At 39.8% G+C, this 18308-nt stretch overlaps 1 protein-coding gene across 1 annotated transcript in view; it reads right to left on the bottom strand.

Moving 5' to 3' along the window:
- Positions 1-18308, bottom strand: part of LOC122738234 — an 89705-nt gene that overhangs the window by 57840 nt on the left and 13557 nt on the right. Inside the window, 8 exon segments of the mRNA XM_043980292.1 lie at positions 3381-3509; positions 3975-4010; positions 4251-4565; positions 4711-4779; positions 8735-9052; positions 11871-12185; positions 12262-12570; positions 16839-17144. Coding sequence (XP_043836227.1) covers positions 3381-3509; positions 3975-4010; positions 4251-4565; positions 4711-4779; positions 8735-9052; positions 11871-12185; positions 12262-12570; positions 16839-17144 — 1797 coding nt within the window.

Genomic DNA, 18308 nt, shown 5'->3' with positions numbered 1-18308 from the left:
TTCATTTTCCTTATCTGTAAAATGATCTGGAGAAGGAAATGACAAACCACTCCAGTATCTCTGCCAAGAAAACTCAAATGGGTTTATAAAGAGTGGACATGACTCAAATGACTGAACGACAAAAAGTAAAACCATCATTAAATTCCCCTCTGATGTAGGTGATGTGATCTCTAGACATTTTTCTCAACCTCTGTTTGCCAAGCATTAATTCTTTCATGAGAAGATGTATAATTGTATAAGATCTTGTGATCCAAGGTATTCTCCACTTGTGTTGTGTTAAGACTCTTCCCTTCTTGACCTGCTCTATGAGTTTTTGTGTCTTCCTTTGTGGCATATTAATCTGGAATTGCCCTGAGGAGGCCTGTCTTGCCTTTGCTACCTCAGAGACTAGAGATTCCTGGTCTGCTCCTCTCTGCCTGTATTTGGGTAGCAAGAAAGAACCAGGACACTACCGTAAGTAAGACTTTTATATTGCTAAAGTTATCAGACTCAAATGAGAATTATCTCAAATTTGACTAACAAAGCTTTCTGCCATGTCTGGTTCTTAAGCTCCCCCTACCAGTGCTCTCCAGGAACTACACCTAATGAAGGGAACGGTACCCTGAGAGAAAGTTCTATTGATTGAGACCACCTGCAACATAAGAAATGTATGTTCCACAATATCTACAGGTTGTATCAGACATTCTAATTCCTCTTCTGATTGTGGAGAGTGACATCAATGCTCTGCATGAAGAATAAAGACTATGAGCATACATTCTGCAGAGGGATCACTTTGAAAAGAATATACTATTCAAAATACATTCAGTATCTCTGAATCAATGAGCCACTGACTCCTAGGAGTGATTTCAGGGGACCTGGAATCCAGAACCATACCAAGAATTATCCTTTTGATCTTTATTTAGCTCCATCAATGTATACATCAAGAGTGAATGTAAAAGATAAGTAAATGCTGTCAATAGATTGAATGCTTTTCATATATATGTATAAATATATATATAATTCTTTTCCAAATGTACATACATATTTTAAAGATCAACAAAATATAAATTAACCTGTTACTTAATCCATAATATATTATCTTTAATTATATACATATATCAAATGTGCAGAGATGTTATAGAAATTAATAAGATACAAACCGAGTTAAGCAGCTACTTAATAGTTGTCTCATCATCAAGGATTTTCTCAACCACTGGATGACAGTCCAGTTATTATCATGTAGAGATTCACTATATTTTCTTCCATATTTGAAACAGTCGACAAGTTATCAAAGGATGATGGGCTATTGAGCTAGAAGGAGCCTATATTGTTGAATCAAACCCCTTCATTTTATCCATATGGAAACTAGTACTCACAATGCATCAGTTAATGATGGCCTTATTTCACTTAAAAATGTTGACCTTTTATTCTTCTAATGAATTTCACATCATTTTTTCTAGTTCAATAAAGTAACTCTTCAACATTCTATAATTTGATTTGTTATATATACATGTGCATATATAATATATATGTACATATATAATAGTAATTATTACTCTACTAAAATGGACAAGCAATGAGCCCAAATATTTCCCCTGAGATTTAAGTCTTCCTTTATTTCTATAAAGAAGGATTCAGAGGGGGCGGCTAGGTGGCGCAGTGGATAAAGCACTGGCCCTGGATTCAAGAGGACCTGAGTTCAAATCCTGTCTCAGACACTTGACACTTACTAGCTGTGTGACCCTGGGCAAGTCACTTAACCCCCATTGCCTCACATAAAAAAAAACAAAACAAAACAAAGAAGGATTCAGAGTTATAAAAATCTTGAATATCTCTTGGTTGGTTAAACACCCAAATATTTTGAACACAATTCTTTTTTTTCTTCCATTCGTATTGGGTTCTATTAGTAATAGTTTAAAAAAGCATCTGATTTTGTAAATTTGTTTTTTAACTTAGTACTTTACAAAAGCTATTATTTTTTATTATTGAAGGCCAGAAATTCTCTAAATAATCCATAAATTGCAAATAGAGATAAATTTGCTCTACTTTACCTATGTTTATTCCCCAATTTCTTCCTGGAATCAGGAAGATGTTAATTCAAATATGACCTCAGATACTTACTATCTGTGTAACCCTGGGTAAGTCACTTACCCTGAATGTCTCAGATTCCTCATCTATAAAATCAGGATAATAACAGTCCCTACCCCCAAAGGGTATTGTGAGGAGAAAATGAGATGAAAATTATAAAGTGCTTAGCACATAATTAAGTGCTATATAAATGTTAGTTATTATTATCAAATTAAACAAATTTTGAAGTGCTTTGCAAATCTAAAAGTTATATATGTGTGTGTGTGTGTGTGTGTGTGTGTGTGCATTATAAGCACTAGCTATCAAAAGTAGTCAATGTTTGTTGATTGAGTGATGTTAGCTGTTCAATGTAGCTACCTGTGTCCTAATCTAATGGAATCCTGCTAATCCAAGTTGTATATATGGTTTCTCCCCAGTGGAATATAAACTTCCTGAGGGCAGGGACTGCCTTCATTTAAATCTTTTCTCCCCCAGTCGGCCCCAGTTCCTAATAGTTCTTGGCATTTATTAGACACATAATAAGTGTTAGTCGAATTATTGAACTGAACATAGTACCACACTTAAAACAGCATTAAATGATGAGATCTATGGCACATAGAGGACAAAAGGGGTCTTATCAAGGCAAGGGATGTTCATGCTCAACCAGCCCAAAGGATACAAGGAGAAACTAAATCTAAGCCTACTCCTCCAAGAAAAGTCGTGAAAGAAGGTAGTAAAAATATACCATGCTCATGGCACTTAGCAAGACACCCATTGACATCCACATATCCCCAAATAATAAGCAATCCTTCTCACTTTAAAGCAAATATTGTCAAGGCAAAGAAGGCTTAATGCAAGAGCAGAGGCATAAAAAGAGGGGCAGCTAGGTGGCACAGTGGATAAAGTACTGGCGCTGAATTCAGGGGGACCTGAGTTCAAATCCAGCCTCAGACACTTGACACTTACTAGCTGTGTGACCCTGGGCAAGTCACTTAACCCTCATTGCCCTACAAAAAAAAAAACAGAGGCATGAGTGTATTGCCCCAGTATCTGCCATAGTCCAAGAAATAGAAACCACACTTTCACAGGCTTCTAAGGCAATCACAGCTGTTCCCAAGAGAAATAGTCACAGGCTAGAGAGAGTCAATAATGTCGGTTTCAAATGCTTCACACCCTTGATCAAAGGTTCTGAGCAGGAGCCCTGGGCCATCAGAAGGTTGTTCTTCTAAAACACAATGGAGCAATACCCAAATATTCCAGACATTTCTTCATTAGAAGCCTTTTTCTCACTAATCGATATTCTCGAATATAGCCTGTACCCTCCAACCACTTACCCTGGCAAAACCCTTTCTTGTTCCACATCTGGGCTCCCAGGAGCATTAAGACGAGGCAGAGAAGGGTTCCAAGGACAAAACAGATGATCCTTAGTATATTATCCCCTTCTTGGGCTGGTGGCAGGGAACCTTAACAGAAAGTAGAGATTCCAGAAAATCCATGAGGTGAGTTTGTTCTTCCTCCTCCTCACACTCACAGGCCCATACATCCTCAGCTGTTTTCCTACTCTCTTTGAGGAAATCAGTGTTACAAGGCTGGCTCTCTCCAGATGTCCCCAGTATGTTGTTGTCCTGCTGGTTCACCGATTCAGAAAAGTTCTCTTGGCAATACTAGCTTGAATATGTATCACACTCACATTTTAAGTCATTTATAATTTTCAAAATGTCCCTCTTCCACACACACACACACACACACACACACAGTAACAACCCTGAGATGACATGCAAGTAATCTTTTCTTCATGGTAGAGATGAGGAAACTGAGGTATAGATGTTGGAGTAGGAAGTGGGATCCGGGTCTTCTGGCTCATACTCCAACACCTACTTTACGGACAGAACAAATAGGAAAACTGGAGCTACAAAGGGGAGGCTCACCTCTTCCAGGCAGTAATATTGTCTTCTCTCTCCTACCTGCAGAAAGAGATAAAAATTATATCAAAGAAAAAAAGTTAAGGAAGGAATCATACGGAAAGCTGCTCTAGTCTTCTGCACCATCCAAACTTTGGCATTAATGATACAATTCATGCTATTCCTTACTTGTACTTTTTGCCCTAGAGTTCATAGTCCCCAACATGGTTAGTGATAGCCACATCCACACTGGGATAGTCTCCCTCTATGTGGCCCACACTCTACTAAGGGTGTGCCACTCACCAGAGCAATTAACACCAGCATCTTCTTTGTGGCCACAGTCACTGCGTCCCCAGAGCTCTGCAGGACAGTCCCATAGGGACAGTTCACTCCCCTTACACTGCACCTCATCCAGCCAAACAGTCCCTGTCCCTGGTCCAAAGGCAGCCTCTCCCAAAGCTGATACAGCTGGGCCACAGCCCAGCTGCCTGCACACAACCTCAGCATCTTCCAGGTCCCAGGAATCATCACACACTGTTCCCCAGGAGCCGCCATGCCAGACTTCCACTCGCCCAGAACAGCTGTCCTCTCCATCCCTGACACGCAGCCTGTTCGTTCCTGAAAATTAGTCACTGGTGTTACTGAGGGAACAAGAGCCCCTAAAAGGCAGACAGACAGCCACTGGCTGTTACTGAGAGAGGCAAACCAGCAGACAGACCCAGCCTCTCCTTAGTGTCACCAAACAAAGTGACCAAACAGATACCTGAGCAGTCCTGGTCAGCTGAACAGTTGAATCTCTCACCTGGAACCTCTGGTGTCTTCTTTGTCCATCCTATAGGGATAAAGTATGCGGAAATATCTGAATAAATGATATTGTAGTATAGAAAGAATGAGTTATTCCTACTATGGTGAAGAATAGGATTGCTTAACTAAAATCTCAAAAGGGGGTTAGTTTTCCTTCCAATCTTGGCCATAATTGTTTTATTTGTACAAAAACTTTTTAATGTCATCAAAATTATCTATTCCACACCTAACTTTGATATCTCGTATTTATTCATAAATTTTTCACCTATCCATAAGTCTGATAAGTAATATGTTCCATGTTTTTCTAATTTCCTTATAAAATCTCTCTTTATATCTAGGTCATATATCCATTTTGACCTTATCTTGGTAAAGGGTGTGAAATATTGGTACATGCCTAGTTTCTGCCATACTGCTTTATACTTTTACCACATTTTTTACCAATGAATACTTTTCCCAGTATCTTAAGTCTTTATACGTGGTCAAATACAAGTTTAATATGTTTATTTGCTGCTGTAAATTATATATATATTCTATTCCATTAATCTACCTGTCTATTTTCTAGCCAGTACCAGATAGTTTTGAAAATCACTGCCTTATAATATAGTTTAAGATCTGATACTGCTAAGCCTCCTTCCTTTGCATTTTTTATTATTTCCTTTGATATTCTTGACTTTTTGTTTTTCCAAATGAATTTTGTTATTACTTTTTCTAATTCAGTAAAATTTTTGGTAATTTAATTGGAATGGCATTGAATATATAAATTAGTCTGGGTAAAATTGTCATTTTTATTAGATTTGAAGGAAAGCAGAAAATTGGGGGGGAATTATAGTTCATCGGCTAAAGATTTCATATCTAGAATATATAAAGAACTTTTTCAAATCTATAAAAATACAAGTCATACCCTAATTGATAAATGGTCAAAGGATTTGAATAATCAGCTTTCCAATAAAGAAATCAAAACAATTAAAAATGTTTTAAATCATTATTGAGTAGAAAAATACAGATTAAAACAACCTTGAGATATCATTTTATACCTGTCATATTGGCTAAAATGATAGAAGAGAAAAGTGACAAAAGTTGGGGAGGATGTTGAAAAATTGGGACACTAATTCATTGTTGGTGGAATTGCAAAATGATCCAACCATTTTGGAGCACAATCTGGAATTATGCCCAAAGAGTTAGTAAATGGCCTATATACTCTTTGACCCAACAATACTATTAGCTCTAAGATGATTATGGAATAAGGCAGAGAACCTATCTGTTCTAAAATGATTATAGCCACTCTCTTTGTGGTGGCAAAGAACTGGAAATTGCAGGCATGCCTCAATTGGGGAATGGATGACCAAGTTGTGACATATGACTGTGTTATAAGAACTGATGAGCTCAATGGTTTTAGGAAAACATAGAAAGACTGGCATAAAATAGTGAAGAGTAAAATGGGCAGAACTAAGAGAACACTGTATTAAGAATGACTTTGAGCAAATAAGTTGTTTTGTCTATTAATTCGGGGCAGCTAGATGATGCAATGGATAAAGCACCAGCCCTGGATTCAGGAGGACCTGAGTTCAAATCCGGCCTCAGACACTTGACACGTACTAGCTGTGTGACCCTGGGCAAGTCACTTAACCCCAATTGCCTCACCAAAAAAAGAAGAAAAAAAAAAGGCATCCTATAAATACCCAAATTAAGTATAAAGGACATATGATGAAAGATGCTATCAGCATCCAAAGAAAGAATTGATAAATAGAAGTATGTGTAGAATAATTTTATTTAAAATATACCTATTTGTTGGGGGCAGCTAGGTGGCGCAGTGGATAAAGCACCGGCCCTGGATTCAGGAGTACCTGAGTTCAAATCCAGCCTCTGACACTTGATACTTACTAGCTGTGTGACCCTGGGCAAGTCACTTAACCCCCATTGCCCCGCAAAAAAAAATATATATATATATATATATATATATATACCTATTTGTGTCTAATAGTAGCCATCTCTAAGAGTGGGGGAGAAAAAGGGAAAAAAAGAAATTTACATAAAAATTTTGTTTTATATTTGAAAGGAATAGCATGTTGCACATAGTAGATTTGCCGTTTCATGTACAATAATCTTTTATTATATTATGTTATGGGATGTGGAAATTTATTTTGATTTGGGGACCCTACCTTTAGGTTGAGATTAGAAAGCCTTAGGCCCTCAGGGTCTCTTCTGTGTGGGAGGTGCTGGTGTCCCTCCCCCTCTGCTTCAGCTGAGCCCAAAAGCCCCATGGGCTGTACAAGACGCCAAGTCAGACAGCTGGGGGAAAAAAAGCCCCCAGCCCCCTCCGACCTGAGCGGAGCTATCCAAAAGATCCTGGATAGCCTGTGCTGAGGGACATGAGGCTCAAGCGCACCGCCCCCCTCAGCCCCAGTTGCAACCCTGACTGGCAGATTAGCTTGGTGTGGGCGCAGGAAGCCCCGAGATTTGAGTGGAGAGAAGAAAAGGTATATATAGACCTGGGAGTTAGACAGCAGGGGGTTCGGACTGACGAGAGAGGCTGAGAAGGGGGAGGATGAGAGAGGCTGAGAAGGGGTTTGGATGGACGAGATGAGGTGGAGAAGAGGTCAAGTGGAAGTTGACAAGATTAGAAAGGGACATGGACAGACGAGAGAGGCTGAGAAGACGTTCGGACAAGGAGATGGGGAAGAGACGAAGAGTAATGCAGGACTAGGAGCAAGGAGGAAAGGCCAGCGGACAAGATTAAGAAAGGTGGACAAGATTAGAGGGGCGGCAAAGGCGGCAGAGGGCAGACTGACAGAGCAGACAGACAGACAGAAGGTCGGTGAGAGAGAAACACAGGGGTTCAGCGGTGGCAGTAAGGAGAGGAAAGTTAGAAGCAGGGGGATTTACAAAGTGAAAGGGGCTTGGAGTTAGAATAAAGGACTGAGTGCAGCGACTACAGCCCCTATTGTATTCAAGAAGTTCCAAAGAGACAGTGGAAAGAGAAGTGCCTCAATGCAGTCAGGTTGTACATTTTATTTCCCTGTATTCTTAATTTTAAATAGCATCTCATAAATAAACTCTGCTTTGATTATTTAGTTAAGAGGCTTCTTAATATTTTGCTTATCAATTTGGGAGTGGAGCAGTGTGGTGGAACTTTATAAATGGCCCACATTAAATTAATAGCAGTCAGATAGCCAAATAGTCAACAGTCCCCAGATTAGTCAACCACAGTTTAGTCCCCCCAAAATTAGGCCCAGCTAGTCATTTAAAATATTCTCACAGGGAATAACTATTTTACATACGTTAAAAATAATATCTTTAAAGTTCTCAAAAAGAAGGGTGGGAAATAATCATCTGAGGCCATGGGGCAAAAAAAAAATTAATTAAAAAGTAATGCAATTTTAAGCTGCATTCTGAGAGCCACAGTGACAAATACATCATCTTTAACAGAATAAAGAGGTGAATGTCCTCACTGTATCTGCTGTGGTCAAACCATATTTGAAGTATTGTGTTCTGGGCTCCACATTTTAGGAGGGGGTGTTAAGAAGCCAGGGCATATATTGAGAGAGGTGATCAGTAGAGTGAAGGGATCAAAGGGATGGGGAAGGAAAAATAGGTAATTTAAAGGCTATCTTATGGCAGAGGAATTAGCTTTAAATTATTTAACCTCAGAAGGCAACACTAGGAGAATGGGTAGCAGTTTCCGAGAAACAGGTGTTACCTCAATAGCATAAGAAGACTTCCTAACAGTTAGGATTATCCAACACTGGAATGGACTCAATGACACACAGAGAATTAGCTATCACTCGAGGTCTTCAAGCACAGACTGGGTGATGATTTGTCAGGACTTTGGGAAAAGGGATTGGAGAGTCACATCTCAGGTCCCTTTAATCTACTATGACCTATGACCAGTCAGTTTTAGCAACTTCTCGGGTATACAAAGAAAATCAGAAACTGAGGCGACCCAAGCCTCCAGCATTAGAATTCAAAGGGATTAGAAATCAGACCTTCACAGGTAATCCAGGCCTCATCTCCTCGGGAACATGAATGTGGATGCCAGGGGGCTGACGGGCACTGCCACAAGGAGTTAGTACGCAAGCTGCGGCATTCGATTTTGTCCAGCCAGCTAACTCCTGAGCCCCTGCCAGGCATTTGCTTATTCTCCAGCCAACCCTGTTTTCCACACTCCAAATGCTTGCATATAATTGCCAGGGAGAGTTCCTTCAGGGAATTGCTACACACAGTTCCCCATGTTCCATTGTAGAAAACTTCCAGCCACCCAGCACAGTTGTGGGCTTCACTGACCAGCCTCATGGCTGTAAAGTCTAAAAGAAAAACATAAATCAGTCCTGGACTATTTTATATCATCATAAATTCATAGTTCACAAAATTATAAAGCCAAAAAAGAAATGTAGTCCATCATCTTTATTTTATTTATTTGTTTGTTTTGCAGGGCAATGAGGGTTAAATGACTTGCCCAGAGTCACACAGCTAGTAAGTGTCAAGTGTTTGAAGTCAGATTTGAACTAAGATCCTCCTGAATCCAGGGCTGGTGCCTTAACCCCTGTGCCACCTAACTGCCCCCATTCATCATCTTTAAAACAAAAAACAAATGTAGAACCTAAAGCCCAAGACCCCCCCAAAAAATCAATAAACCTAGTGCTGGGACCAGAACGTAAGTCCCCTGACTCCCAAGTTAAGTAAGTGCTAAACCACACTGAAGCTAGGTAGTAAAGTGGCTAGAGAATGCCTGAAGTCTGGAAGACTCATTTTCCTGACTCTAATCTGGCCTGTGTGACCCTGGGTAAGTCATTTAACCTTTTTTACCTCAGTTTCCTCATCTGCAAAATGAGCTGGAGAAGGAAATGGCAAACCATTCCAGTATCTTTGCCAAGAAAACCCCAAATGGGGTCAGTTGAGCACAACTGAAACTAATGAAAAACAATAGCAACAACAATAGCAACAGCAAAACCACACTTCTTCCCTTATTAAAAACCAAGTTCAGGTAAAGAAGCAAACTATGGAAGTTGCCAAACAAAAAAGCCCCAATTTTAGTCTACAATGGAGAATTTCACAGATGACAGAGGAAAGCAGAGGAACAACAAAGGTTTTTCTCATCTGTCAAGTCTTTGGAAAGTCATTTATACTTATTTGACTTCAACACTCACACCTGGTAAAAGATAAAATTTGACTAGATCAGGTGATCTTAACCCCTTTTGTGCCACATGACCATTTGGGAATGTCTGGTGAAACCCATGGACTTAGAGTAATGTTTTTAAATGCAGAAAAATAAAACACATAGCATTTCCAAGACAGTGAATTACATTAGAAAACTATTATCAAGACCTGAGGTGAGGAAACTCTGAACTTAAATGATCTCTAAGGTCCCTTCCAACCAAGTGTGTGCCAAAGCCAGCTTGAATTGGCTTGAGAAAAGTGATTGTTATTACATGTAGAAATCAGCAAACATTATAAACCAGAGCTTGCGTTATTGGTTTCTTTATCATCTATACTTTAAAAAGTGATGAAGAAAATGTTAATATTGCAAATTAAACATAAAAGTGTGTCATGCATAGATTTTCTTTCTTCTTTTTTTTTTGGTTATTTTGAGAGCCAGTGGTTAAACACTGACCAAAACACCCCTGTTTCTAACTCCTAATCGTTTGATCCAGTGGCTTCCACTTGTGATTCAGTCTGTGGTTTGGAAATGAAGTAGTGACTAGCAGAATTTTCAAGTGGACATCATCTTGTGTGATTTTCTTTGAATATCCTTGAAACTTAGGCTATGCATTGGAACTACAGAGATGAGTGATTGGAAGTGTGATCCACAAATCACAGTTAAATCCCTTACTTAAAGTATCAAAAATGTGTTAAGACTAAAAGTTAATGGAAGGCAGGAACTTCATCTAGTAATATCTTTTTGCAAGGTGCCCATACATGAAAAACTTGCAGAATAATTTTTGATGGCAATAATTGGCAAAGTGGCCATTGGCAGCAGTGAAATTGTGATAAAACTCTTTTTCATAGGATATTTTATCTACACCTGGGATGATTCTTAGAGGTTAAATAGTCTAATTCCCTCATTTTTATAGATGAGAAAACTGAGGCTGAGAGAAATTGTCCAAGATTACTCATCTACTAAGTGGCAATTCCAGGATTTGAACTCAGGTCCTGTGACTCCAGATTCAATAATCTTTCCCCTATTCTATGTTACTCCTCTCTTGGGGTGTGCTTGAACCATTCTGAATTATGAACAAGTCAGAGCCAGAAGCCTTTAGTACAAAGGTAATGAGAAGCTCTCAAGGGATAAGTCCTATAAGTTCATAAAATTAATGTCTTCATTCCTATAGGTGTGGAAGTATATGAAAAACGTGTTTTTCAGTGTCTTCAGAAATACCAAGAAATAAACATTTCATTCATCTAAAATCCCTTTCCAGATAGATTCCTTAGGAAAATAGGCAGCATGTCAAGATAAATGTTCTATTTTAAGTAAACTTAATTGAGAGTTGAAAAGTCAACTTGAAACAAGGTATTTCTAGTCTTGGGCAGCTAGGTGGTGTAGTGGATAGAGTGCCAGGCCTGAAGTTAGGAAGACTCATCTTCCTGAGTTCAAATACAGTCCCGATACTTACCAGCTACGTGACCCTGAGTGGGTCACTTCACCCTGTTTGTCTCAGTTTCCTCATTTGTCAAATGAGCTGGAGAAGGAAATGGCAAAGCACTCTGATATCTTTGCCAAGAAAACCCCAAATGATGGGGCAGCTAGGTGGCCCAGTGGATAGAGCACCGGCCCTGGAGTGAGGAGTACCTGAGTTCGAATCCGGCCTTAGACACTTAACACTTACTAGCTGTGTGACCATGGGCAAGTCACTTAACCCCAGTGGCCTCACTTAAAAAAAAAAAAAAAAGAAAACCCCAAATGAAATCACAAAGAGTAAAACATGATTGAAGAGCAACAAGAACTACAAACTTCTAATCTTGTTTATATCCTCAATTCCCTACACTTAGGGGTCTAAGTTCCAAGGGAAATGCCTTCTTCTTGTGTTATTGATAGCAAGGAGACCTTTTCAGTCCTTGAAAGAAATAGCCAAAGAAGGAATTGAATAATTGAAGATTAAGGGGCAATAGAGCCATGGAACTGACCTGAGCAGAGAACACCAGCATCCTCCTTGTGTCTGCAGTCATGCTGGCCCCAGCCTTGGGATGGGCACTTCCAGAGTTCAGACTCATTTCCAGAGCAGCTCAGATCATCCAGCCAGATGGGCCCAGTGCCTGCCCCATAGTGAGCAGACCCCATGGCACTGAGGGCCACACCACAGTCCAGCTGTCTGCAGACCACACTGGCATCAGAGAGGTCCCAGGCATCATCACACACTGTGCCCCAGCTGCCATTGTGGTAGATCTCCACTCTCCCAGCACAGCGACCAGTGCCGTTCACCAGGCGGATCCTTCTACTCCCTGAGGGACAAGGTCCATAACTAAGCATGAAAATGGGAGACCAGAAAGGATTCTGAAGGATTGGGCAGGTACTCACCTGAGCAGATGACACCAACATCCTGAGTGATCCCCACTGGAGCCAAGGCAGACATGGAGATGTTACACTGGCTCAGCTGGGTCTCATTGCCCACACACTTCAACCTGCTCAGATGCACAGGGCCAACCCCTAGGTCTGAGACAAGAGAGGTATAGACTCTCTCTGCCTTTCCACATTGGAGCTGCCTACACAACACGTGGGTACCATTAAGGTCCCAAGCATCACCCAGGACTGGGCCCCAAACTCCGTGCTGAAAAATCTCCAATCTCCCATCACAACGACTCTGTCCGTCCCTCAAACGTAGAGAATCTAAGTTCAGGGAGAGGGAAAAAATGAAGCAAATATTTGAATTTCAATTTGTTGTTTGGGTTTAAGGGGAAGGGAAAGACATTCCTGGAGAATAAGAAGCAAATTAACCTGTTTTGACTGAAGGTACCGATTTATTAGAATACTGCTTAGGATCATAAGAGGTGTGGAATGTAGAAAGTAGTAGGTGGGAGCACAATGAGTTGGAGTCAAAAGAGAAGAGACACATACTCCAGGATATCCTTTGGATAATTCTCCTTTTTGCGTTACTCATATAGACACTGGCTAAGGAGCCTTAACCTCAGTGTCAATGAACTTGGCTAGACAAAAAATACTGTAACCAAATTTAGCCCACTGAGGTAGAAAGGGCACTGGGGTGAGGGGATGGAAGCAGGGAGAGGCATCCAGTCAAGACGCTGCTTGAACAAGAGGCAGACCATCCCCACTCCCACATGCCTATTTCAGCAAAACCCTCAAGTTCCCATCAGACCAAATAATAATCAAGAAATTCAGTGAAAATCTACAGTGATTTTTCCCACTTCAGAACTGCATAAGAGATCAGCCAGAACCCAACAGAAAATAGGAATGAGCTGCCAAAAAGTCAATGTCAACACAGCAGAGCCTACAAATCCAATCAGAGACTGGCAAGGAACCAAAGTAGCTTCCAAGGCTCTGTGTCCAGAAGCAACAAGAGGAGAGGGCTCCCCCTAAGAAAGTCCCAGAATGGTCAGAAAGCCCCAGGCTGGGACTGTGGAAGTCCCAGGGACAAGTGGTAGGCAAAAACCAACACAGCACTACAGGCCTCTGACCCAGACACCCAAGGCTCAGGGACAATGAAGTCAATAATAATCTGTCCTGAGATGTCACAAAAAGTCCTGAGTATATAGTGTTCTGAATCTCAAAAATCCAGAGATGGAGTTCAGCACAAGAACCCAGGGAAAGACTATCAGGGCTGATCACCACACCCAAAAGTATAGCAAGGGACAGAGTCTGACCCCTAGGACAAAGCCCCGATTCAGGAAGCAAAGAAGGAGAGAAAAATAAATCAAAGAGAACAGAAACCAGTGCCAAATTTAGAGATCTTCAAAAAAGACAAAATAACCACAAACAGAAACTCAAAGGAAATAACAGATTTCCCACAAGGACAGTATGGTACCTAGAAGAAAAGAATTAATAAATAAATAATTGAATGAATGATTGGAAAGAGAGTAAACAGCATAATAGAGAAAAAGGTAAACATTACTCAAAAATGGACTGCCTGAAAACTAAAACAAATCAAATAGAAAGCTATTACTTCATGAGACAAGAAATATTAGAAAAAAATTTTTAAATGGAAGAAGCTCTGAAATATATGATATCACAACAACAGACATGGAAAAAGTCAAGGAGAAATCATTTAAGAATCTTTAGACTTCCTCAAAAAACCATGGGTTTTTAAAAAAGACTGGACTATATTTAAGGAATTCATAAATAAAAACTACCCAACCCAGATCTGTTAGAACCACTCAGCAAAGTGAAAATGGAAAGAATGTACTGATCATCTACTGGAAAAAACTCCCAAAGGAAAGATTCCAGGAATGTCATCGTCAAAATCCAAAGTTCCTTCTCTCTCTCTCTCTCTCTCTCTCTCTCTCTCTCTCTCTCTCTCTCTCTCTCTCTCTCTCTGTGTGTGTGTGTGTGTGTGTGTGTGTGTGTGTGTGTGTGTGTGTGTGTGTGTGTTTCTCAACCGGAAAGAAGTTATTCATGTACCAAGGAATTCTGCTCAGCATTATACAAGACCTGGCAGCTATAAATGAAAAGAAGACTAGAAATACAATATTACAAAAGAGATGGCATTACAATCAAATATAACTTACCCTCTAAAGTTAAGTTTAACCCTACAGGGAGGAAATGGTGGACCTTTAATGGAAAAAAGACTTTCAAACATTTCTTATGCAAAGACCAGAGCTGAGTAGAAACTTTGAAATAGAAACACAAGAGTTGAGAAAACCTAGAAAGGTAAATATATTTGAGTAATTGGAAAGAGTTGTATGTATATATATATATATATATATATGTATATATATATATATATGTATATATATATGTATGTATGTATGTATATATAAATATATATACACACAAATACATATATACATGCATACATATAGTTCTGGCATTCTAATAAGGAGAAACAAGTACCATTCGGAAACTCAACAAATAACCAGAATCAAAGGGAATAACTTAGATTGACTCGGACATTTGTAAATAGCTGAACAAATTGTGGAATACAAATGTAGCAGAATACTATTGCAAAATAAAAAGAGGACAAAAGAAAAGATTTCCTGAAATCCTAGTTTGTATGAATTAGATTCCAAATAGTGCTTGACTCTGAATTGTATAACATTTTTTATCAATATCTTGAATGAAAGTATAGATGGCATGCTTATCGAATCTATATATAACACAAAACTGGGAGGAATCGTTAACAAAATGTAGAAGACAGTAAGGACCTTGAGAGGCCAGAACATTGGACCAAATCCAATGAGGTGAAATTTAATATGTGAAAAGCGTTTTAATTTATACTTTTATCATGAATTTAATAAACTCAAATATCTTAATATACAAAAAACAAAATAAGAGGATTTTATATTAAACTAGAACTCTTTTACATAGTTTTAAGTTTTTTAAGTGGATATTAAATTTAATGGTACAAATAACAAAATTGTCTTTTTTGTGTCTACTTGAGGACTAGTTCTTGGTTTCTTCTGATACATGTAAAGAATTACACCCTCGGGGTAGCTAGGTGGCACAGTGGATAAAGCACTGACCCTGGATTCAGGAGGACCTGAGTTCAAAGCCAGACTCAGACACTTGACACTTACTAGCTGTGTGACCTTGGGAAATTCACTTAAGCCCCATTGGCCTACACACAAAAGAATTACACCTGAGTTCCCAAAATTGGCCCTACAAATACAAGAGGGGGGAAGAATGGTTGCATGGAAGCTTATCTTTAAAAACATGAGAGTCTAAGTGAACTGACAGTTCAATATGACTCAACAATGTAATTGGACAGCCAAATTTTGTAAAAGGCAATGACCTTGGCTTAAATTCAAAGAGGCCTAGCTTGCAGAAATAAGAAAATCCTAATCCCATTATACTTGGCCATTATCCCCCATGTCTGGAGTGTTCAGTTCTGAGTGGGTGACACTTTTTTAGGAAGAATATTGATAAGCTGTCGAGCCTAAAGAGAAGGACAAACAAGATGTCAAAGATACTGGAATCCATCACACCCATGGGGCTCAGTTGAAGAAATTAAAGAAAGATGGTTAGTCTGCAGAAAAGAAGGCTCAAGGGAGACATGGCAGTTATCTTCAAGCATTTAAAGGCTGTCTTATGGGAAAAGGTTTTGGATTCCTCTTTTTCAGTTAACAAACATTTATTAAGGGCTCATTATAATCCAGGCACTGTGTGAAGTGCTGAGGATATGAAGTAAGGTGAAAAAACAACCTCTGGCAGCAAGAAGTTCACATTCTAATAGGGGAATGTGTGTGTGTGTGTGTGTGTGTGTGTGTGTGTGTGTGTGTGTGTGTGTGTGTAGGTATGACAGTAAGTATATATGTCTGTATGGTACCTCCCATTAACAATGTATGTCGGGGGGCAGCTAGGTGGCACAGTGTATAAAGCATCGGCCCTGGATTCAGGAGGACCTGAGTTCAAATGTGGCCTCAGACATTTGACATTTACTAGCTGTGTGACCTTGGGCAAGTCGCTTAACCCTCATTGCCCGGCCTCCCCAAAATAATACATCCCTTGTTAGTACCTAGTATTTTTAGAAGTTATCTCCCCCTCTTTGGAGATGAGAGGACAGAACTAGGAGCCATTGTTTTAAAGAGAAGGAAAGGCTTCCTAATGATTAGAACTATTCCAAAAGGGATGGGCTATCCTGTGAGGCAGTATGAACCTCCTCCCATTCCCCACTGGAGATATACAAACAAAGGCACATTGGAGCTAAGCTATAATGTTTGTCTATTGTGCTTTGGATAAGATGGCCTCCAAGAACCCTTCCAACTCAATCACTTTGATTAGGAAAGACTTGCCCATGGTCACCCAGGGGCTAGAGTCAAAATTCAAATCCTGGTCTTTTGATTGCAAATCCAGTGCTCTCTGGACCACACATCACTGCCTCTTCACTTCCCTATAGACAGACACCTATCTGCTGATTCCATCGCCTTGTCAATTTGCCCAATCAGGAACCCATCGTCTGTCTCTGTCTCTGCCTTGGCACTCACCTGAGCAGATGGCCCCGGCCACATTCCCCGAGGCACATGGGGATGCCCCCAGTGTGCTCACTGGACAGTTCCACAAATAGGGCTCTGTCCCTGTGCAGTGAAATTGATCAGGCAAGATCAGACCATCTCCTTCACCGAAGTAACCTCCTCCTGGGGCTGCTATGGCATAGCCACAATCGAGCTGGTGACAGAGGACAGTGGCATCTCGCAAATCCCAATGAGTGGCACAAAGGGGGGCCCAGACCTCCTGTATCTGGAGTTCCACTCTCCCTAAACATCTGTTGCTGCCATTCACCAACCTGTATTCTGGGAAAATAAAAAGGGGACTTTTCTTAGGGGGATCATGGCCACAAGTGGCAAGAGATGTCAACAGCTGGTTAAACTTCATCAGAGGACTACATTTCTGACATGGTGAAATATCAATACCTACTAACCACAGAAAACATCCTAAATCTATACTAAACACAAATGTTACAGATATATTTGGGTTTATAATCCAAAGACAGCACACATTAAATAAATAGAAAATATGACATACAATTTTATTCGATATCACTAGACAAGTTGCATTTATCAATCCTCTACTCTAGTCAGGGCACTACAGGATTACAGGAATGATGCCCTCCCCTAAGCATCAGAGAATTATTTCTGGAAAAGAGCAAATAGAACCAAGTATGTTTCAAATTGAAATTTGTTCATTGCTTTATTTTCAAAACACAGGTAAATCTTGATCTGTGCAACAGGTGTGACACTGCAAAGATATGCGTGTAGATTTTGGAAAATTGAAGTATATTTTAAATGCATTGTGGGAATCATTCTACTCAGAGGAATCTTATGGTAAATGTTTTCACAAAGCAACAAATGTTCAGTAAAGTGAATCAACCAAATTTATTTGTGTTGTAATTCTAAATTTCTATGTACCCAGATTTTAAACACTGGCATACCGGTATTGGTTTGAATGTTTGATATAAGCCAATTTGAAGGGGCTAATATAGAAAATGAGAGGTGGTAAAACATTTTATAGACTCAGAAACAGGAAAATCTGTGTAGGTATTCCTGTGGCCCCAAAAGAATAGAATATAATCCCTAAACTTGTATCTAAAAGAGATACAGAGATTGGGGCACTGGGGATTCTACCCATTCCTCTTTCCTCATATGGGAAGAGTGGGAAAGGGAAGAAAAGGGCAAGGAAAAAGCCAAAAACATTATGAAAGAAGAAAATGTTAGAGAGATAGTGAACTTAGGAAAGGAGCTAGTTCCACTTCAACATTCCAGTGCTGTTGCAAATGAAGCTAAAAGATATGCATAGCCTTGACATTAGATACCTGGGGCATGAGAATTAAAAGGAATTTACTCACCCTAACCTAAATATCAAGTGAGCTCTGGGGAATTTATCTGATGAATGTCAGTAGTAAAGTTGTTGGGACAAAAGAATTAGACTTTTTGCTCGGGACAGGCCGATTGAGGGCA

This window comes from Dromiciops gliroides, chromosome 2 (assembly GCF_019393635.1).
Source record: "Dromiciops gliroides isolate mDroGli1 chromosome 2, mDroGli1.pri, whole genome shotgun sequence".
Classification (NCBI taxonomy): Eukaryota; Metazoa; Chordata; class Mammalia; order Microbiotheria; family Microbiotheriidae; genus Dromiciops; species Dromiciops gliroides.
The sequence above is the reverse complement of the archived record's forward strand: the minus strand, read 5'-3'. Positions and strand labels throughout refer to the sequence as shown.